Source organism: Notolepis coatsorum (genome assembly GCF_963971535.1).
Source record: "Notolepis coatsorum genome assembly, contig: SCAFFOLD_387, whole genome shotgun sequence".
In the NCBI taxonomy this organism is placed as follows: Eukaryota; Metazoa; Chordata; class Actinopteri; order Aulopiformes; family Paralepididae; genus Notolepis; species Notolepis coatsorum.
Genome location: NW_028173114.1, coordinates 113,714 through 138,037, shown reverse-complemented (window position 1 = coordinate 138,037; position 24,324 = coordinate 113,714). Strand labels below are relative to the sequence as shown.

Below are 24,324 nucleotides of genomic sequence, written 5' to 3'. Positions count from 1 at the left end.
AACACACTCGCAGGTCCCCCCCCCCCCCCCCCATTCGGGAGCACAAGCTGCCGTGCGGTGAAAGAAAGAAAAAAAGAAGAAAGGGAGGGAGGGAGGGAGGGAGGGAGGGAGGGAGGGAGGGAGGGAGGGAGGGAGGGAGGGAGCCTTATCAATACCGGCCCGTCTTGCAAACACTCCGCGCGCAGTCACTTTAGCATGAACACACAGACACACATGCTGCACACGCTCACACTCAACGGTCACTTTACACAATGAAAAGGTCACTTTAAAAACAAGAACGGGAGTGGTTCTTGTATAGTAAACAGATGGATATAGCAAGCTAGCATAAGGACACATGCACACCTGCATTCCTGTGTGTTAGTTGGTTGGATCCACTACACTCCGGTTACTTACTACTGAACGGACGTGTTTTTGCGGACCTCCCAAACTTTCAAACTTTAGACTGTTTTCTTTCTTTTTACCATCTTTTAACCAGTGATCTTAACTGATCACTGTGACTTTTGCTCTTATCGTTTATACTGTTGGATTTATTGGTTTTATGTGACTTTTTACTGGACGTGACCTAAAGCTATCGGCGCTTGTTGTTGCCATAGCTACAGCTACACGCTACAGTACTCACAGTGCTGAGCTCCCCCGAGGAAATGGCTCCAACATCAGATGTCGCAGAGATGCGAACGGAACTGAAGAACATCGAGATACTAGTAGTGGATCTTCTCAAGCGTCAAACGGAGCTAATGTCCAAGCTGGCTAGCATGGAAAAAGAGGACGCAGGCCGCACCGGTAGTCCCTCCTGGGCGACAGTGGTGAGGGGCCGACGGAAGCTCTCCCTTCCTCTATATGATCCCTTTGAATCACCTCAACTATCAAACCGATTCAATCCTCTTTGTAGTGATTCCAGCCTCCTTGGCTCTCCTTCGCTTCCGTCTCCTGCTGCTAGTACTGTAGCTTTGCTCAAAGACTATCCGATGATAGCTACTAGCCAGGCTCCAAGCGAAGCTGCCAGGACGGCCCTCTCCAGCTCACAACTCAACCATGGAAGTATATCTACAACCCGGAGCAGAAAGCGCTCTGCCCTGTTTGCTCTCGCATCGCCAAGCTCCCCAGACTCACGCGATGGGTCCGACTCCCCAAAGTTTAAACGCCCTCGTCTGCGGTGCTCTGCAGCCCATACCAGGATGATCATTCAAACGGCGAGTGTCATCGATGGAAATGCCGCTGTGAACGAGCCCCTCCACACGGCACTGCTGCCCGACCAACCGTCTAACTCCGCCAGCAATGCAGACGCTACTCCTGCGGCTATTCACCATAGAAACCTGGCCATCTACGACGGGGAATGCATCCAGGAACAGCCAGAGATCCTACTCATCGGAGATTCCATCACCAGGTTTTTGCAAATACCACACGGCATTACGTATTGTTTTTCCGGTTTAAAAGTTACTGACCTACTAGAGTGTACTCCCGAAATCATCGAGAGATATCCGTCCGCCCACACCGTTATTATTCATATCGGAGCAAATGACGTAATGGCTAGACAATCCGTTAAACTCCAATCTGACTTTGAATCACTAATACTCACTATTGAAAGCCTGGGTAAAATATGCATTGTGTCTGGCCCCATTCCATCCATAGGTCGTGGATCTGAGCGATTTAGCCGTCTGTTCTGGTTGCACAAATGGCTACAGACCCACTGTACTACTATAGGACTTTGCTATATAAATAACTTTGATCTGCTCTGGTCCAGGAAAGACCATTACAGACCCGATGGCATCCATCCAAACATATCAGGGGTAAATGTGCTAATACATAACGTCATACAAAGTATAGCATCACTGGCCTGACAACCAACCATATCTAGCTCTGTAGACTATATACAGAAGCAGCCTAAACTACAAAAAAACACGTTGAGTGTCATCCCGATTCTGATCACCAAAAGACTAATCAATTACTCATTATCACGTCCCATATGTAAATCTAACCTTATCAATATCAGTGTTCAACCACAGACTATCTCACACCCCACTACAGAACCCGTACAGCTAAAACTAGCACTGTTCAACGTTAGAGCGCTGAAACAAAAATCATTTCTGATAAATGAACTCATAGTAAAACATGGTGTACATTGTATGTTTTTAGTAGAGACATGGTTAGACAATATCACTGGTGTAGCAACACTGATTGAGACCTGCCCTTCCAATTTTAAATTCTATCAATCAAACAGACAGAGTGGGAGGGGAGGAGGAATAGCAGCAATCATCTCCACTCAATTTGTGTGCAATGATATTGACCTGGGAACATTTTTATCATTTGAATACCTTGCTATTGTATTAAAAACAGAAATGCCAGTAATATGTGTGACATTGTATCGACCACCAAGGTACTCGCCACTCTTCATACAGGAATTTTCAGAACTCATATCGATCTGCATTACCAGGTATGATAGAATCATTCTTAATGGAGATCTAAATATTCATATCAACAAAAAGGATGACCCCAGGGGTTGTGAGTTTCTGGACCTACTGGACAGTTTTGGACTGATGCAACATGTTCACGAGGCCACCCACCAACATGGCAACACTCTGGACCTACTAATAACAACAGGGCTAAACATTGAGAATATATCAGTAAAACAAATTCCAATTTCTGACCATTATTGTGTGTTCTATGGTACAAGCCTAATATTACATAAGACCAGAAGCGAATTCCTAGTTCACAGAAGGCTTCTGGACGCTAGAGCTGAAGCAAAATTCTCTAGTATGATGAAATCATACGACCAATGCAGTAAATCCTCCTTAAATCAGCAAGTGCAAAACTTCCACAGCACCTTGTCAACTGTGTTAGATACTGTTGCCCCTCTAAAGGTTAAAAAGGTAAAAACTGATAGAATCTCTCCATGGCTAAATAAAACCAATGTTAAAGATAACAAGAGAAAATGTAGGATAGCCGAGCGAAAATGGAGGAAACTCAAACTCACAGCTCACTTTAATTTATACAAAGACGCCATGGGCGCATACAATAAGGCAATACAACTTGCGAGAAAGGAATATTTTTCCAAAATGATCTCAGAAAATATGGGTAACTCCAGGGTACTTTTTTCCACCATTGACCGGCTGATTAACATACCACCCCCCCATATACCGCAGCAATCAGCCACAAAATGTGAAGAGTTCGCAGTTTTCTTTAATGAAAAAATATCATTGATTAGAGCAAGCATTACCGCTGATATGGATCTGGCTATGAGTGAAACCCCACCTGAGATAACTATGGGGGAATTCACATGTATTACATTACCTGACCTCTGTAAGATTGTCTCTGAGTGTAATTCCGCCACCTCCTGCCTCGATCCTATACCAACAGCATTTCTCAAGCGGGTGTTTGATAGTGTCTCAAATCATGTCCTTGAAATCATAAATATGTCTCTTCAAACAGGCACTTTTCCAGATGCATTTAAAACAGCTGTAGTAAAACCACTACTAAAGAAAACAAACTTAGATGTAAACGAACTAAAAAGCTATAGGCCAATATCGAACCTTCCATTTATCAGCAAGATATTAGAAAAGATAGTCTCAGTACAAATAAACTCCTTTCTCAAAGATAATAACATCATGGAGGAACTACAATCAGGTTTCAGAACAAATCACAGCACTGAAACTGCCCTTACCAAAATAGTTAGCGACCTCAGGCTAAACTCCGATGCTGGCAAAGTCTCAATTCTTGTCCTATTGGACCTTAGTGCAGCGTTCGATACGATTGACCATAATATCTTGATCAGTCGTCTAGAAAGACTGGTTGGCTTTTCCGATCATGTACTAAATTGGCTCATAACATACATTAAGGGGAGAAGGTTCTATGTTAAGCTTGGAGACAATGTATCCGAGGAACATGACAGCAATTTTGGAGTCGCACAAGGAAGCTGCCTTGGTCCATTACTCTTCTCACTATATATGCTGCCCCTCGGGGACATCATTCGAGACCACAATGTATGCTTCCATAGTTATGCTGATGATACACAACTATATATCTCCGCAGAACCAAATAACACTACAGCCATACAGTCCATTACAAATTGTCTGTTAGCAATAAACAAGTGGATGAACAATAACTTCCTAAAATTAAACGAAAGCAAGACCGAAATCCTATTGATCGGCCCAAAAGCGAAAAGGGAAGTGCTTTGTAAAAACCTGGGGAGTCTGTCATCCTATGTAAAGACTGAGGTTACAAGCCTAGGTGTCATCTTGGACTCAGACCTGACCTTTAAGTCTCATATAAATAAGGCCATGAAAACGTCATTCTTCCACCTAAGAAACATAGCGAAAGTAAGACCTTTCGTAAATAAAAAGGATGCAGAGAAACTTATTCATGCTTTTGTATCAAGTCGGCTTGACTATTGTAATGCACTGTTCACTGGTCTTCCCAAAGCAACCATTGGGAAGCTTCAGCTTATCCAAAACTCTGCAGCTCGATTACTAACTCATACAAGGAGAAGAGAACATATCACTCCAGTCCTGGCCACTCTGCACTGGCTTCCAATAACTCATAGAATTGATTTTAAGGTCCTTTTCCTAACATATAAAGCTCTTAATGAGCAAGGCCCAAAATACATGGCAAATTCCCTAGTTAGTTATCTGCCCTCAAGAACGCTACGGTCATCCACTACAGGTTTACTAGACACGCCCAGAAACCAAAAAAGGATAGGAAGTATGGCATTTGCCAACTATGCCCCAAAACTATGGAACACACTACCAACACACATCAGAAACGCCAGCTCTATACACATTTTTAAAGGAAAATTAAAAACGTACCTATACAGTCTAGCTTACAAATAGTTATGGCTTGGAAAAACCTGATGGATCCATGAGGCTAGGATAAGCCTTGTGGACCCAACTTTTTAGATGAAGGAACGGGTACATAGGAGACACGCCTCCAGTTTTTCAAACGTTTTTGACACGCCTCAGCTTCTGAGCTGAAGGCGTGTTTTTGCGGACCTCCCAAACTTTCAAACTTTTTAGATGAAGGAATGGGTACAATAGGAGACACGCCTCCAGTTTTTCAAACGTTTTTGACACGCCTCAGCTTCTGAGCTGAAGGCGTGTTTTTGCGGACCTCCCAAACTTTCAAACTTTTTAGATGAAGGAATGGGTACAATAGGAGACACGCCTCCAGTTTTTCAAACGTTTTTGACACGCCTCAGCTTCTGAGCTGAAGGCGTGTTTTTGCGGACCTCCCAAACTTTCAAACTTTTTAGATGAAGGAATGGGTACAATAGGAGACACGCCTCCAGTTTTTCAAAAGTTTTTGACACGCCTCAGCTTCTGAGCTGAAGGCGTGTTTTTGCGGACCTCCCAAACTTTCAAACTTTAGACTGTTTTCTTTATACGTTTTTCTTTTTCTTTCTTTCTACCACAAGACGCGGCCACTGATGGGTCCATGGGACTTGGATAAGTCCTGTGGACCCAACTCTGGCCACTGACCACATGAGCGAACGGGTACATACGCACACAATACACGGCCACTGATGGATCCATGGGACTTGGTAAAGCACTATGGACCCAACTATGACCACTGATAAAAACGTAACTACACTAGCATTATAAGACCTAAACATTGCTACCTACCATACAAGTGCATTGGTTTAGTGCACTTCCGGTTGCCACTGAGCGGAAATGTTTGTGCGGACCTGTTCTCCCAAACTGGTAAGCAAATGACTGTTTTTACGTTATTTTCATTTTTACGTTTCTATTATTATTATTATTTTTTTTTTTTTAAACATTGATCTTAACTGATCACTATGACTTTATTGCTTTTATCGTTATATATGCCTATAATTGTGTACAGCACTTTGAGCTACATGACATGTATGAAAGGTGCTTTATAAATACTTACTTACTTACTTACTTACTTACATAGTACAACTGTAGATTTTATAGTATAGCATTGTATAGTAGTGTGTAACGCTTGGGGTTCTCTGGCCCCGCCTGAGAACCACCCACCATTCTGACACCTGTCACTTGGCTTCCCTGTCACTTGTCTCCCTGTCACTTGTCACTTATTGTTTGGGTCTGTTTGGGAATGTGGTCTTATTTAACCCCTGTCTTTCTGCTTCCAGTTGTCGGATCTTCTCATTCTCCTGCAAGGTACACAGCGGTACCGCAGACACTGGACGTTGCTGTCATTATTGTTATCATTATTATCTTTCTCTCCTAGACGCCCTGCGTCAGTGTTACTACCTGTTGGAATTACTCTAGGTGTACCGTTCTACAAATAAAGAGAACCACCGTTAACGAGTAAACACCCTCTCTGCTTCTACTTATTGCTCCACAACTGGAACCTACCTGTCTCCGCCGTAACAGTAGTGTACATAAGACCCAGTGCCTCATCCGTAGCTAACAGTGTATTGCAGGACCTTAGCATGTCTTACCATGCTTTTTGTAAAATGTATGTACATTATACCTGTTATGTCTTATTTTTATTACTTTTTTATTATTAGTATTATTGCACTTAATGTCTGTTCTCATCCTATTCGTATTACTTGTATTATTGCACAATCGCTGCGGGTATGACCCCCGGCATTTGACTGTATGCTTGTATGCCGTGACAAATAAAACTCTTGACTTGACTGACTTGAATAAGAGCCGCCAAGCGCTCCTATGGAGAACGTATTGAAGGACATTTTACTGGCAGTGACCCCCGTCGGATGTGGCAGGGACTGAACACTATCACTTCCTACAAGCCCAGGGGCCTCGCCTCCGCTGGAGGTGATCACCCGCTCTCCGGTAGACTGAATAACTTTTACCCCAGATTTGATGAAAGTAACACAGAGCGTCCTGTTTTTATTCCTTCCAACTCCAGTGACTTGTCTGGGCTGACTGTCACAGAACATGAGGTGCGCAAGGTCCTGTCCAGTACTAAGGCTAGGAAAGCCACTGGCCCGGACGGCATTACTCCCAGGGCCGTCAGACTCTGCTCTGAGCAGCTTGCCCCTGTGCTCACAGACCTTTTCAACATGTCACTGGAGCGCCGCCTTGTTCCAAGGAGCTTCAAGGAATCTACTATCATTCCGGTTCCCAAGAAATCACCTGTGACTTGTCTTAATGATTACAGACCTATTGCTCTAACCTCAGTTTTAATGAAATGTTTAGAGCGGCTAGTGCTGAATTATATAAAAGGTCAGATTCCTACCTGTCTTGATCCCTGGCAGTTCGCCTACAAGAAAAATAGATCAGTAGATGATGCTATTTCCTTAGCTCTTAATCCTGTGTATGAACACTTAGATAAGAAAAACTCCTATGTTAGAATGCTTTTTATCGATTATAGCTCTGCTTTTAATATGCTTATTCCATCTAATCTGATCAACACACTTCAGTGTCTGGGTCTATGTGACGGTGACGCTGTCTGTGAATGGATTCTTAGCTTTTTAATTTTGTGACCTCAAAGAGTCAGGATTGGAAACAATATGTCTGATGAAATTGTTTTAAGTACTGGTTTGCCACAAGGCTGCATTCTCAGCCCTTTACTGTTCTCTTTCTGCACTCATGACTGTACTGCTTCCTATGATAACAATCTGATAGTAAAGTACGCTGATGATACCACGGTCATTGGGCGTATAAACTCAAATGACAAGTCATTTTACAGATCAGAGGTGCAGAACCTAGTTAGGTGGAGTAAGACCAATAACCTCACCCTCAGTCAGAAGATCCTTAAGAACTTCTACTCATGTACAATAGAGAGCATCTTGACTGGCAACATCACCTCCTGGTTTGGGAATAGCACTGCACAAGACCGAAGCAGACTACAAAGAGTGACACGTTCAGCCAAACGCACAATTGGAGGGGGGCTCCCCACCCTCCAGAACATTTACAACAAGCGTTGCAAGGGCAAGGCTAAGAGAATCATTAAAGACTCCAGTCACCCGAACAACTGCCTCTTTGAACTGCTGCGGTCAGGCAAGCGATACCGGAGTCTCAAGGCGAGCACAGAAAGACTCAGAAGAAGCTTCTATCCCCAGGCCATCAGGCTGCTAAACGAACAATGAACACTACACAACAACAACCACCAAACGCACATAGCACACACATCCACACGCACACACTCACTTTAAACAAACACACTGTAGCACCCACTCCACACACTTTATAGCACACACCCACTTTAAACAAACACACTGTAGCACCCACTCCCCACACTTTATATTTATTGATGAAGGATTGCACTACAACTTGTACACCTTACTGTAAATTGTACCTAAATTGTACCTCATCCCATTTCTGCTTTGCACTATATAGTACTGTACATTAGTACACTGCATAGTATTGTATATTATATGGTAACTCAGTTACGTCTATTCTGCATCGAACATTGTACATATGTCTATACTGAACACTGTGACCTCATTTTCTACTTCTAAATTACATGCTATACTATGTTATTTGATACTATCTTGTCTAGCACAGTCTCTGGAGTGTAACAGTAAGAAGCATTTTGTATGAAAGTATTCTGTACTTCTGTATGACAACTATTAAAGAAACTTGAACTGAATGCTTCCAAAACTAAGGAGCTAATCATCGATTTTAGATGTAGCAAGGTATCCCACCCCCCCATTACCATAAATGGCTCAGATGGTGAGCAGTTTTAAATTTCTTGGGGTCACTATTTCAAATGACCTGAGCTGGCCAGAACCATTGTTAAAAAGTCCCAGCAACGTATTTTCTTTCTTAGGAAACTGAAAGAGTTCACAAATAACAGGGTGATTCTACACAACTTCTATCGCTGTGTGATTGAGAGCGTTCTTACTTCCTCCTGTACTATATGGTTTGGTAACATTACAGGGTTAGCCTGCCAGCTCTAGAAGAGATCTATGGTGCCAGGCTGCTTTCCCGTGCCTCTGGCATTATCAACGACCCCTCTGGTCACCCAGCCGCAGGCCTCTTTGTCCCCCTCCCGTCGGGCAGACGCTACCGCTCTATCACATGCTCTACCTCTCGGTTTACTAAGAGTTTCTTCCCGAGTGCTGTGCGCAGCCTGAATAACTCCAAAGGCTAGATTTGTATTTTATCCTATTTTGTTTTGGTGTGTTATTAGTCAGGTTGTGGAAGTGCTGTTTTTGTGTGTCTGTGCATCATGCACTTTGATTATATTTTAACTTTTACTGTAAATTGTGCCTCTATGCATTATGCACTTTACTTTGATATGCAACTTTAGCATTTGTCCTTCTATACTGTCTGTGTTTTTACATATATTTTTTTCTGTACTGTTTCTACTCTGCTCCTGTTTTGGATTAGTTGTAGACACACAAGGTTTGCTCTGTACCTGTATTACAAATTTAAGGGACAAAAAAGTACGTGGCATGACTCTTTTTTTCATGATAACATTACATTATCAAACATAGTGAAAAGAAAATGGAATACTACAATTAAATTAACTGACAAGTGAGGGCGAGAGTGAGTGTGTGTGAGAGAGAGAGTGAGCGCGAGAGAGAGTGAGCGAGTGCTACTGGTACAATTATGAACACACTTGTTTTTATAGTCTATGGAATGGAGTAATTTCTGGTGAAGGAATGTCAATAGATAAGATGACAGACATCCTTCTTAATGGTGGACATAGCTCCTGTAGAGAGTTTTGTGCCCATATGATTTGATCAGTTTGGATGAGCAGGCTGTTCTTCCTGAGGAGACTCAGGTCCTCCAATGTGTGCAATGGACTGCAATCCTTTAGCCAGCGTCCTATTTTTTGCCGTTGTATGCTGGGGGGGGGGGGGGGGGGGGGGGGGGGCTACATCAACTCAAGGGGCACCAACAAACTGAACAAGCTGATAAGGAAGGCTCCGTTGTGGGAGTCAAGCTGGTCAAACTAGAGGTGGTGGCAGAGAGGAGGATGAGAAGGAAGCTGGCCGCTATCCTGGATAACCCCTCCCACCCCCTCTATGAGGAGCTAGCCAAGATGAGGAGCATGTTCAGCCGCAGACTCATATCCCACGACACTCCACCAACCACCTCGGCCAGTCCGTCGTGCCAGCGGCCATCAGGCTTCACAACCGTGTGCATGGACTGCTGCCAGCAGCTAACGGCTGCAGAACTCGAGAACTATTGGAATGTCTGACCACTAAGTGGTTGCATTCATTCATTTATTTCGCATTTATTTTAAATTTGTTGGACCTTATGGTGTTCTTGTTTTGTTCTTGACTTATTGTTATGTTTCTTCTTGACTTGTTTAAAGAAGACGTGTCCGGCCCATGGGGACATTAACGTGTGTTGTCGGGCCTTACAAATAGATTTGATTTGATTTATTAACCCCTTAAGCCTGAGCGGTCCGGTACCGGTACGAGATTAATATCATGCCATAAATAGATGAATACAGAACGTATTAATTAATGTTGCGTTTCTTTTTCATATGTAGCCAAGAGTAAAGACCCTAACCCTGTTAAAACAGCAGTCAAAGTGTATATTTTCAGCAGGGCAGAAACAACTCTTGAAAAGTTAAACCCTGCACACACACACGCACACACACACACACACACACACACACACACACACACACACACACACACACACACACACACACACAGTACATATATACTGTATATAAAGTGATTGCACATAAAAGTATTATGTGTACATAAATATGTCTGCAGCTACTGCTTCATCTGTTCAATTTCTTCTACTCATGTGTTTGTTCTCTCTGTGGCTCTGAAAACATCCTCCCGCTCTGCCCTAATCTTCCATTTACCACAAAGCATCACTCTCCTCTTCCAGTCTCATCCTGTTTTTCCAACAATCCGCCCTCTCCCCACCCAAAGCCCTCCATGTGTGCTGAATTAAGTGTGTGTAGCCTGTGATCTTGACCTCTGGACCCTCACGTGGCCTGTTCCTCTCTCCCCCGGGGGGCTTCCCGGGTCTGTGAGTGGTCTCCGCTCGTGCAGGCTTCAGGGCCAGAGGAGCCCGCTGTGGTGGTCCAGTGGCCTCCCCAGCTGAGCTGTGTGAATGCAGCCACACACACTGGCTCCCTACACTGCAGTGTTTCTGTCTCTCCATGGGAGCAGCGTTCCTGCGTGCCTGTTCCGTTATCACAGCATGATGAAGCACTTTCACAGACTCACTTTCAATAGGGCACGTGGACCCACACACACACACACACACACACACACACACACACACACACACACACACACACACACACACACACACACACACACACACACACACACACACACACACACACACACACACACACACACACACACACACACACACACACACACACGCGCCAATATAAATCCCGAATTTTCTTTAATCCAGTATTGCTCGGGCTCTAGTTGGCCATCCAGTTTGCCATAATGTGGTCGAGGGCCGCAGGGGGAGGGACAGATGTAGAGCACACCAGATGGTTATTATCTTTCACCAGACTGTTGGCTAATTGATCTATAGCGTGCGTATTACCTGTTAGACGGCGTGGAGAAGACCCCCAGTATGATGTCCCTGCCGTGCATCCTGATGACGGGACTGGTGGAGTGCAGCAGGTTGAAGTAGAAGTGGGAGTCTCCGGGGACGGAGCAGTTGAGACGGGCCTTCAGGAAGGACGTCCACTGCTTCTCCAGGACGCGCTGGGACCCCCCCAAGTCCCGCTTACACACCCTGGCCACTCGGGACACCATCACCTGGAAGCACGGCAGGCACTAGTGAGTAGCGATACATGTACGTTGGATGGAGGTAGTGACAGACACCGGCAGGCTCCTGTCCTCCGCTCACCAGCACCATGTGACAAGAATCCAATCCAGGTATTTAACTTTAAGGAGTGAGTTTACACTAAGGGGCTACCATTGCAAGGTTACAGATACACACATTTAAGTGTGCGTGCACACACACACGCACGCACGCACGCACACACACACACACACACACACATTGTGTGCATTGTGTGAATAACATACATACACTTGAAACACAGCTCACACATAGTTCAGGTAAAACCAGGGTGAGAGGAAACATTTCCAAAGCCTTCTGTTTCATCTCTGAACATGCAGATAAGAAGCTCCTCTGAGCTGCAGGCTGGTGGTCATTTGCATGTTATTTGCAATGCGAAATCCCTGTTATGACAGATCATTGTTTTATAATGGTAAATTATATCAATTATTCATGAAAATGTCAGTGCATCTCAAAACAGTTTCTTTGAACAATTTCACCCGCAAAATGGTGATGGCGTTTAAGTATCCACTTACTCCGCTCCCTGTAAACATGCCAAGCCAAAAGCCCTGCGCAAGCAGATCTCCTCCAAATGTGAATTGCTAATTTGTTAGATAAAAAGGTTCCTTGATACAGATATCTTTTTTTCACGAGAGTGTATCCCTTATTCAGGAGATTCAGGAGGCCTGGTGGAGGCGAGCCTTTGCTTAGACCAGGATATGTTGGATTATATATGCAGACAAACACAAACACAAGGCTGAAATGTCATCGGAGATGTGGCACACACAGCTGCCATATTTAAATAACAACAATAACAACAACAACAATAATAACACTCAGTTCAAAATCCAGCTGCCCTGCACTACCTCTAGATTCTTATCCCTCCTCAGTGTTCTATTAAGCAGGAGGCAGCACCCACACAGTTCACAGCCAGTGTGCCGAGGCACTTCCCTGACATCTACTTCATGTTGCACATCAAGATTCCAGATTCAGTTTGGCTTGGTCTAGGTACAGGTTCACTCTGAGCCCCGTTCCCCGTACCTGGATAACTGAGTTAGCCGGATAATTTCCAGTCTAGCCTGACTTAAGCCGGACCTTCCTGTTGCCCGACGCTCGATTGTCCAAATCACCATGACAACAGATCAAAAAGTTTGAGCCTGGTCGAGAGCAGGGTTAACTTCAGTTAGCCGGATGAACCATGGCCACGCCCCCGCAAATAAATGACAGCTCGCTTCCTGAAATGATTCTCACAGTCTAGAGATCCCATTATACCATTCTGAATTATGTTTCTGTGCTTCGTTTTCCTAGAGGGGGCTTTTGAAATGTATAATAATAGAACTAAATGCTGATAATAAATCATATTGAGCCTATAGATTTACTTTGTCCTAAATAAAATAATGCACGTAATATACGGCGCTCGGAGTCGCGATACACGCTGCATGTGGTTATTTTAATAACGGCGCATTGCAAATGTGAATCCCGCGGGGATATTTTTAATGAATGAAACCTATCGGCCGTTTGGCTCTGATTAGTTTCATATATTCTCCGCTGTAGATTTGCTTAACGGAGCGCCCGGATTGTGTTTCATTCAAGCATAAAATTGAAGTGTCTATGCGTGGATTGTGGTTTCTGTGTGATATTGTAACTGGGATTAAATCTGATGAGATGCGCTGTTTGACGGATTTGAGAAATTGAATGAGCCGTTGACGTCACATGCATTTGAGAAGAAAGAGATAAAACTTCATTCAAAAGAAAAATATTCTAAACACGGGTCTCTCGTCCATTAATGGATAAACAATGAATATAGCCCGTCTGGCACAGTGGCGCAGCGGTAGTGCTCAATCCTGGCAACCGGGCGACCGGAGTTCGAAACCCCGCGTTTCCAATATAATTTTTTGGAATATAATATTAATGATTATACGCAAAAGTAGCCTAGTTTTAAGTTAAAATATTATAAATCTACATGCATTGAGGATGTCATTCTTTATATAGCTCTCAACGTGCACCAATTTGAATTATTCCTACATTGCAAAAAGAAGGAAAAGACTAGGAGAAGTGGGATTCGAACCCGGGCCGTCTGCGTGAAAGTCAAAACCACAAACCGTCACACCACAGTGCAGATAAGTTAAAGATCCACCATACATCAATCAATGGGTAAGAGAGCCGTATCCTTATTCTGTATAACAGTTGAACTAATTATTTTCGCTAGCAAGATCTCATTTGATTATTCAATCCATAAACCTACTGCCAGCAGACAAGTTTAAAGAAATATAATCTGATTGATTGGGGTAATGAGGGACTTAAAATTAGCCTATAGATTATGCATTTAACTTGTCGGCGAGGCTATTGAGCCGTACTGCAATCTGTTAATAAAGTTTTAAATCAATTAATCAATCAATGCCGTTAGAAAATCAGGATCTCTGCTATCGATACGTGCTGGCTTTTCAACTGAAGCGGCCGCGCGCACTTATCCTGGGTCTCAAGTCTGGTTCGAGTTAACGAGACTGAATCCACCTTCGAGGAACAGGAAAATCCCGGCTTCAAACATCAGGTTAATTGAATCTGGATAATGGGACTCTTGATCGACTTAGTTGAACCAGGTACGGGTAATAGGGCCCTGGTTGAGCTGAGTCTAGGTACAGGTTCACTCTGGTTGAGCTGAGTCTAGGTACAGGTTCACTCTGGTTGAGCTGAGTCTAGGTACAGGTACACTCTGGTTGAGTAACGATCATGTACCTTCTCCAAATAGTTGAACTCCATGGCCATCTCTCTGAAGAAGAAGTAGATGTGAGGCCCCCACTCCACAGCACTAACAAAGTACGGCTCTGCAGAGGGAGAGAGGGAGCGTGGGAGAGACAGAGAGAGAGATACAGAGAGAGAGAGATACAGAGAGAGAGATACAGAGAGAGAGAGAGAGAGAGAGAGAGAGAGAGAGAGAGAGAGAGAGAGAGAGAGAGAGAGAGAGAGAGAGAGAGAGAGAGAGAGAAAGAGAGAGAGACAGAGAGAGAGACAGAGAGAGACAGAGAAAGACAGAGAGATAGAGAGAGAGAGACAGACAGACAGAGAGAGAAAGCAAGTAGGTGAACCAAATATAGATGAAGCATGATGCAGAGAAAGAGTGTCAGTATCGACTTCCCCCTACTTCCTTCACATCCACATGAGACAGACAGGCAGGCAATAAAGAGGAGTAGACACACTTCATTTCATTACATGGTGAAACATGATTTCATATCCAACAGTAAGCATATTACGACTCCTTCGTTTTATGTTTTTAGGGCACGTTAAAATAAATGTGGTTGCCACTGTGTTCCACCTGGGACTCCTGGCTGCAACCTGGTTGGAGACAATGGTCCTCATATCTTGGCAAAAGGTTTGTACTTGTACTTGTAAAATACATTTACAAAAGTCCTCCTCCGGATTCCTGAACGCGTGAAACGGTCTGCGTAAGTGGGTTCCCATGAATGAAAAAACGTCACTCATTCTTAAACTGAAAGGGCATTCTCGTACACCTTCATTTGCATACAGACATGCCCCACCTGTGTCTTATTATTTTTTATCATAACATAACAACATAACGTAACAAAACATTGGTAGGTTTTTTATAGTATATCTAGGATGCCCGAGTTTATAAAATGTTAGCATGGGTGGCCCCAGTGGGGGAATTACGCTTGAAACCCACCAGGCGCGGGCGCAAGCAAACACAGGTTTCGTGCGAGAACAGCGCGCATGGCCGTCCACACCGAGTCCGACTTCAGAGCGGGCGGAAGCGCACGGAGGAAGGCACATTTACATTGGAACAGCTGTAAATGCCTAGTCTATATGCGTTTTAAGATTTTTTTAAGATTTCCAGTTCCAGTGTTTGTCCATTTTGTCCATTTTGCATATATAACCAGTTATTATCTAATTAATTAGAATGTTAGAATTAATTTTAGAATGATGAAATCAGTGTGATTGGAAAAAGTATAGTATGGTTTATTTGTATTGGGAAAGATACAGACACATTAGCTGGTTGAACAACATCTATATGTGTGGTAATAATGCAGATATTGAGTGTATTTCTGTAAAAATTCACGTGGCGCACGCCTCTGAATCCAACCAAAGCGATTAAATTCACTCCCCGCCCGCGAGTCGCCCGCCCGCACACGGCCGGTGTGAACAGCCCTGTTAACATGGGAGCGAAAGTGAAGCGCTGATCGCCCGCCCGCCTCACGCCCGCGTCCTGCGCCTGGTGGGTTTCGTGCATTAGCCATTGAGCTACTCAAGAGCACATTTTATTTATATTTCTGTCAGCTGGGAGTTTTAATTACAGTTTGACTGTTATGTACACAGAGTTGGGCCAGGGAGCAGCTAGCTTGTCTGCTGCCCTGAATAAAGGGCCTGTCACCCTGGCAGCCTCTGCCTGCTGACTCAGCTCAGCCACTGACACACATAATTGATCTTGACGTTAAGTGATGTGGACATAATCTCAATCCTCTAACTTCGATAAACAACTGAGATGATACTAATAAGAACAAACACACACACAAATAAATGCATTACGCAGTAGTAATCAAATGCATGCTCTAGGGCTGCATCTATCAACTGTTTTGATAGTCGATTAATCTATCGGTTATTGAAACGATTAATTGATTAATCGGATAAAAAGAAAAAAAGGTAAATTGTATGCCAAATACAAATCTTGTAAAATGTTCTTTCAAACAACTTGCTAATTGACGATTATAAAACAAAAAGCAAATGTTAATGGGTGCTATACTGTACATCAAGAGAGCTGTTTAAATCTTTAGGATTAAATAATAATAAAGAAAAACACAAAACACAAATGAATAGGCTTTGCTATACATCAAATGGCTTCAGGCCAGGGAGGTGTAGCATAAACATAGTCCCCACTAATCAATTATAAAAACAGTTGCTAACAACAATCTTTATAATTGATTAGTTGTCCGAGAATACACACACACATGCACAGTCACCTGTACACACACACACACACACACACACACACACACACACACACACACACACACACACACACACACACACACAGGGCTGTACACTGCGATGAGATTATCGCGAATTGCCCCTTTAATTGGCCGTTGCGATTGGTAAATAATATTTGGGGGCGGGCTTGCGAGTAGTGATTTCAAGCCTTGCATTCGCATTTCACTCCTAAATTATCCAAGGCTGAGCACTCACTCTGATAGACTGGCTGACTGTCTGATTTAGCTATGAAGAAAAGTAAAGTTTCTTCATAGCTCATTTCTTAATAGAAAGTCACAGGCACCTGGAATCGCGTGCCTGTGACTTTCAATTCCCTTATCGCTGCCAGGTTTTCCCGACCGTTATAACGTTAGCATGTTAGCATGTAGCTAATGGCAGACTATTTGATTCCTTAAGGCAAGCCAAGGGCTCGAAATTGCCTGGGTTTTGGTTATATACTCCCGAAATGCTCCCGCTGTTTGGCTACTTCTATGTGCAGTGAAAACTACTCGAAATGCGTTAGAACCTAGTCATTGATTTAGTTCAGGGTTAGCCGCGGAGCTAACGTGAGCTAACGCTAGCTAATCAAGCTCACAGAGAGAGATAAACAGCTGACAGCAGGTAGTACAGGTACAAATACAATAAAACAAGGGGTGGGGGCTGTTGTGTAAACCTTGTACTCTTTAGTTCACATAATAGACGGAATGTTTGTTTACTAGTCTGTATCTATGGTCTGTACTCTGTAAGCCAGGAAGTACCATGGTGCAACATACAAATGTGTCCGTGTAGCAACACAAGCCAATACCTTACAGGGGCCCGGGGAGGGAGCTCTCTGTGTGTGTGTGTGTGTGTGTGTGTGTGTGGAAGAGAGAGGGAGAAAGATAAACAGAGAGCATGATTTAGTGTATGTCTTAGAGCTGTGTTGCAGTGTGCAGCAGATACTGACTATGAACACTGTTAATACACCATTATCAATGAAAGAAGAAATGTTTGCAGCTGTGGTAATACGAAGTTCAGTTGGTTCATTATAAAAGATACAAACCTGACAACAAAAGCACTTAAATGTTAAATAAAAGGACCACAGTAATGAGGCAGGAGGAACATATTTTTTTTCACTATAATGGTAAAATTGTTATTAAAAAATGTGCCCCTAAAAAATATTTTTTGCCCCTAAATTTCTCATTTAGGGGCAAGTGTGCCCCTAGTGAAAAAGCTTAGCGTACAGCCCTGACACACACACACACACACACACACACACACACACACACACACACACACACACACACACACACACACACACACACACACACACACACACACACACACACACACACACACACACACACACACACACACACACACACACACACACACACACACACACACACACACACACACACACACACACACACACACACACACACACACACACACACACACACACACACACACACACACACACACACACACACACACACACACACACACACACACACACACACACACACACACACACACACACACACACACACACACACACACACACACACACACACACACACACACACACACACACACACACACACACACACACACACACACACACACACACACACACACACACACACACACACACACACACACACACACACACACACACACACACACACACACACACACACACACACACACACACACACACACACACACACACACACACACACACACACACACACACACACACACACACACACACACACACACACACACACACACACACACACACACACACACACACACACACACACACACACACACACACACACACACACACACACACACACACACACACACACACACACACACACACACACACACACACACACACACACACACACACACACACACACACACACACACACACACACACACACACACACACACACACACACACACACACACACACACACACACACACACACACACACACACACACACACACACACACACACACACACACACACACACACACACACACACACACACACACACACACACACACACACACACACACACACACACACACACACACACACACACACACACACACACACACACACACACACACACACACACACACACACACACACACACACACACACACACACACACACACACACACACACACACACACACACACAAAGGTCATTGTGTGCCCAGCTCCGCTCTGGGATTTCTGCACCTCGAGACCTGAATATGCTGAATATTTAGAGAAAGCTTGGGATAAACGTACGAAAATAACATATATGTGATGTATTTTGGCCTCTGATGGTGTGCACGGTGTAGCTTAGAAACCATGGGAAGTGATTGTTATGTTCAATTGTTTTTTTTGGTGTCTTATAATCCCGTAAGCCAAGGGATGGGTCGTCGGACACGACACGAAAAGAAAATGTAATTTATTCATTCATTCATTCATTCATTCACACACAGACACACACACAGACATGTATGCATGCAGCACACACAGAGCTGTACCTCTGAACCACTTGGAGTCGTGCTTGACGGTGCGCAGGGCCAGGCTGGCCCCCAGGCTGCGGTAGATCACTGCATCGATGGCCAGGAAGTCTGTCACTGTAGCTGTGAACAGGTTCCCCTCTGACACACACACACACACACACACACACACACACACACACACACACACACACACACACACACACACACACACACAGTGTGTGTCAACAAGTCAACAGTGTAATTATAGCGGATAATTGCAGAAACAGCGTGTCCAAAGCTCCCAGTGAAGACAAAAGCATTTCTACTTTTAGATAGAAGTGGATAATGAGATGATGGCTGAACAGTAACGGCTCCTCATTGTTAGAGCGACACAGTCCTACTTGATTCAATCATAGCAGAGTGCTGCAAGTAAACAAAGCAAATTAATGACACTGAGCTTTTGGAATAATACCCCATAGGATTAATTCGCCCATACAAGTTGATACAGTCTAGTCTAGGACCAACAACTCTCTTTTGGCGAGGATTCTCCATTGATAGAATTGAGAAATTGCTAGAATTACTATACATACACTTGCCTAAATTTGTAAGACCAAAACTAGCATTCGAGAGTTACTGTATGTCAGCTTAGTTGTTTTTTGGAAACCCTTATTTCCCCTTAGTTTGTGACTGAGCAGCGCTACGAGCAACAATCAGCTGTTAAGGAATGGAATGGATGTGTGACGGACTGTTTCTTCATGCTGAAATTGTCCCAATCCCCACTCCTGTCTAGTGCTCATCATCTCTGGCTCTCTCTCTCTTTCTCTATCTAATTTCAGCAGCGTCCTGTTACCATATTAGGTCATCTTCCTGTCCCCTACTCATACTCAGTTCATCAACCCAACAGTAGATTTCCTAGACTCGTTTCTCAGAGTTAGTCACGGCACCTGCCATTTTCTAGCCGCTGTCCCGTCAGCGAGTTTTTTGTATTTCCTAGTTGCTGTTCCGACCAGCATTCTGTTTTTGTATTTCTGTAGTGTTCCTGTAGTTGTTACGCTAGCTGACATTTAGCCATTTCTCCTGTGATTACAGAAGATTCCACCTGTCTCCTGTCTGCCTCTCCTGGACCACTGTCCCAGCCTGTCTTGCCCCCACTCTCCCTGGACTCTGTTCAGCTCACTGTCTGCCTCTCCTGGACGCGTGTAGCTTAATCCCAGCGGAACAGTGCAAGAGCGCTTCCGCATCCTTCGCCATACGCCAGTACGGTAATGCGCATTTCCTTTTCCTTCGCCCAGGTGCTCGCGCGCGCGCATGCGCATGAGATCCCCGCTTGGTTCTAAGCTTTGGTTCATATTAATCACATATTAACACGCTTTGGTTCATATTAATCACATATTAACGCTAACGCGCCATATTAGCACACATATATACACGCGATGGACGCAGCAGGCGATCATATTAATCACATATTAACACGCTTTGGTTCATATTAATCACATATTAACGCTAACACGCCATATTAGCAACACGCTTTGGTTCATATTAATCACATATTAACGCTAACGCGCCATATTAGCACACATATATACATGTGATGGACGCAGCAGGCGATCATATTAATCACATATTAACACGCTTTGGTTCATATTAATCACATATTAACGCTAACACGCCATATTAGCACACATATATACACGCGATGGACGCAGCAGAGCTTGCGGCATTATGTAGCCGTAATCCCAGATGTTTTTCATTCGACGCTTAGCTCAACTGGTATGCCGCCGTGCTGTGGATCCTGCGGTCTGTTGGTGACACGTTTGATTCCCTTAAATTTTTTTTCTTTTTTACCTGCATTCTTTCGCCGGTTAAGTTTAGGCATGTTAACTTTAAGCATTGTTTCGGAGTTGGTTATGGTTAAGTTTAGGCGCTGTTAAGGAGCTGGTTAAGGTTAGAGTTCGTCTTAGAGAATGGCAATAGACAGCCTATTTCCGCACTGCCGTCGCGATAATATACATGTATTCCATAATATGTAAAGTACAGTTGACAGCTGCGTTGTGTTAACGTTACAATGTACAGGGAAATAACATTATGTGGTCCTCGTTTGGATAATATGTAAAGTACAGTTGACAGCTGCGTTGTGTTACGTTGCAATGTACGCGGAAATGCTGCGTTGTGTTGCAATGTACTACATGCATTCCATTTCGGCGTCTGAGCGGGGGGAAAGAAAATGCGCATTTGGAGGGCGTTACCGTGGCCAATCAGGGCAAAATGCGGAAGCGCTCTTGCACTCTTCCGCTGGGATTAAGCTACACGCCTCCTGGACCACTGTCCCAGCCTGTCTTGCCCCCACTCTCCCTGGACTCTGTTCAGCTCCCTGTCTGCCTCTCCTGGACCCCTGGCCCAGCCTGTCTTGCCCCCACTCTCCCTGGACTCTGTTCAGCTCACTGTCTGCCTCTCCTGGACCCCTGGCCCAGCCTGTCTTGCCCCCACTCTTGCTGGACTCAGCTCAGCTCCCTGTCTGCCCAGCTCCCCTCTAGCCTTTTCCCCCCCAGCCCAGTCCTTCCCCTGGCTTTCCTCAACTTTAGTTTAATATGCTTTTTTTACCACTGCCTGCCTGTCAATGTGTTCTGCACATTACCGCTGTGTCAGCCGGAGAATTAAAAGTCTGAAGAGAGGAGCCTCTTACCTGCAAACAGAGCTATGTTGGCGTGTTTGGGGTCATAAGGGCACCTTGCCATCCCACTGACCGTATCTCCCACCATCTCCAGAGTATCTCCCTATCACACACACACACACAGCAGCCAATAAATGAAAACAAACAATATGAATGCAGGCACAGCAGCATGGTGAAAACAAGACAGCAATTAGTGACTGTTATAAGTGCAAAAGAATTATTCACTGGTGGCAATTATGCACAACAAGAGAGTCCTACTCTGGCAGAAAGTGTGCGTCCGTCCACCCACATAGTCACACACGCACGCACGCACATGCACGCGCACGCACGCACACACACACACACACACACACACACACACACACACACACACACACACACACACACACACACACACACACACACACACACATGCATGCACACAGTGTATGCATTCAACTGAAAGGCAACTGAAAGGTGACAAACTAGTGGCAAACGAGCTCAACATCACAGTGTCATTGTCACCCATGCTTGAAAATAACAATTATTTATTGCTGTCATTTCATTAAAAGCGCAGCTATAAATAAAACCGTAGCTAGCAGCATCGCTAACTAGTCCCCGGAGATGAAGAAGACGGCACGTCGGCCGGAGACAAGGGTGTTCTGCGCCGCACGAGAGCGTCAGTGGCGGCTGACAGACAGCGGGCTGGGTACGGCTTCCCGTGTTTCTCCATGTTTCAAATGTGAGACATTTTTGTAACACATAACACTTATCTCGAAAGCCCTTTGATAGTGAACCCCCCCCCCCCCCTGCCGTCTCTCTCCCACTCAACAGCCTTCGTTCATTCCACATGAAATATTCCAGGGGGATGATGTGAAATCTTCCGAGCAGATGATTCATATTTATGTGTGCTTTTTTCTTTCCGCAGGTTTGAAATCGTTAGTGTAATTGAGCGAGACAGGGATTGGTTGGGAGTTGGAGCAATAGGGGGAGATTCAGGTGAGTGACAGCTGAATAGATACTACCAATATACATTAGGAGACTAGTTGAGTGAATCTGTTTGGGAGGGGAGTAATACCGGAAGCCAGAATGTACTGAGTGGCTAATTGGTTGAATCAGGACAGTTACCACTCGTAGGTTAAATCAATGCTTCCTGTTTACCTTCTTCTCACTGGATAATTAGCCCTTTCACTGCCACACTACAGAAGGTTAACCCTTTACTATCACACTTGAACATTGTTGTACTGGTTCTTTAGTGTGGGTGGCTTCTGAACCGGAGTCAAGAGTATCACACAAAACCCTTGAGTTCTCTCCTTTGCCTTTCCTCCTCTCCTATCTTATTTTCTCCTCTTCTGTCTTCTTTTCTCCTCTATTTTCCTCTCCTCTCTCCTCCTCTCCTCTCTTTTCCTCTCCTCTCTCCTCCTCTCCTCTCCTCTCTTTTCCTCTCCTCTCCTCTCCTCTCTTTTCCTTTCCACTCTCCTCCTCTCCTCTCCTCTCTCCTCCTCTCCTCTCCTTTCATCTCCTCTCTTCCCGACTACTCTGTGATCAACAGCCTTTGCTTCTCGACAATAAATCTCACAGACTAAGCACCGCACAATAACAACTGGTGTATCTAAGGAATATCAAACCCTGGAAACGGCTATGTGACAAGATTGTGTTGTTTCTGGGAAGAGACTCGTAGCCTTGAGTGCTGAACAAACAAGCCCAATGGAGTTGTAAATGTTGGTGTGATAAACATACCTGTATGTAATTGTGTTTTACTTCAGGGATGAAGTACTTTAATTTACCAATGAAATCACACACCAATCGTTAGGCCTAATGCATGACGGGACCACTGACAGGCTTGGTGTAGTGGCAAGTGTAAGTGGTAAGTGTATGTGTGTGTGGGTGTGAGGTGGTTGTATGCACATGTGTGTGTGTGTGTGTGTGTGTGTGTGTGTGTGTGTGTGTGTGTGTGTGTGTGTGTGTGTGTGTGTGTGTGTGTGTGTGTGTGTGTGTGTGTGTGTGTGTGTGTGTGTGTGTGTGTGTGTGTGTGTGTGTGTGTGTGTGTGTGTGATACAGTATCTTGAAACACTCACAGTATAGTTGGCACACATCGGGTTGAAAGCATTGGTCCCACAGACAAACAGTCCTCCTCCTTGTCTGCTCAGCAGCACCTTCATGAAGTTACGACACTCGTCCTAGTGGTGAGAGAGAGAGAGAGAGAGAGAGAGAGAGAGAGAGAGAGAGAGAGAGAGAGAGAGAGAGAGAGGGAGAGAGATAGACAGAAAGAGAGAGAGACAGAAAGACAGAGAGAGAGACAGAAAGAGAGATAGACAAAAAGACAGAGAGAGAGACAGAGACAGAGAGAGAGAGAAAGACAGAGAGAGAGACAGAGACAGATACGGAGAGAGAGCTCAGTCAGTCAGGGCAGATAATACTTTAGGGGAGATTTTCTTTTCCGAAGCTGATTATCCCAACTGCTAGGTGAAATTAGGATTTTCAGTCGCCTGATGTGTGGAATTATCATATCATTAACGCTGTCAATCA

The 24,324-nt window shown here is 44.4% G+C and overlaps 1 protein-coding gene across 1 annotated transcript in view; it reads right to left on the bottom strand.

The window, feature by feature from the left end:
- Positions 1-23,971, bottom strand: part of LOC311247888 (semaphorin-6B-like) — a gene marked incomplete at its 3' end in the record, with an annotated part of 78,244 nt that extends 54,273 nt beyond the window's left edge. Inside the window, exons 1-5 of the mRNA XM_084338867.1 lie at positions 23,874-23,971; positions 21,829-21,919; positions 19,185-19,304; positions 14,409-14,497; positions 11,430-11,647 (exon numbers count right to left, since the gene is read on the bottom strand). Of these exons, the coding sequence (XP_084194993.1) occupies positions 11,430-11,647; positions 14,409-14,497; positions 19,185-19,304; positions 21,829-21,919; positions 23,874-23,957 (602 nt within the window). The remainder of the gene's footprint in view (positions 1-11,429; positions 11,648-14,408; positions 14,498-19,184; positions 19,305-21,828; positions 21,920-23,873) is intronic.
- Positions 23,972-24,324: the final 353 nt, after the last annotated feature.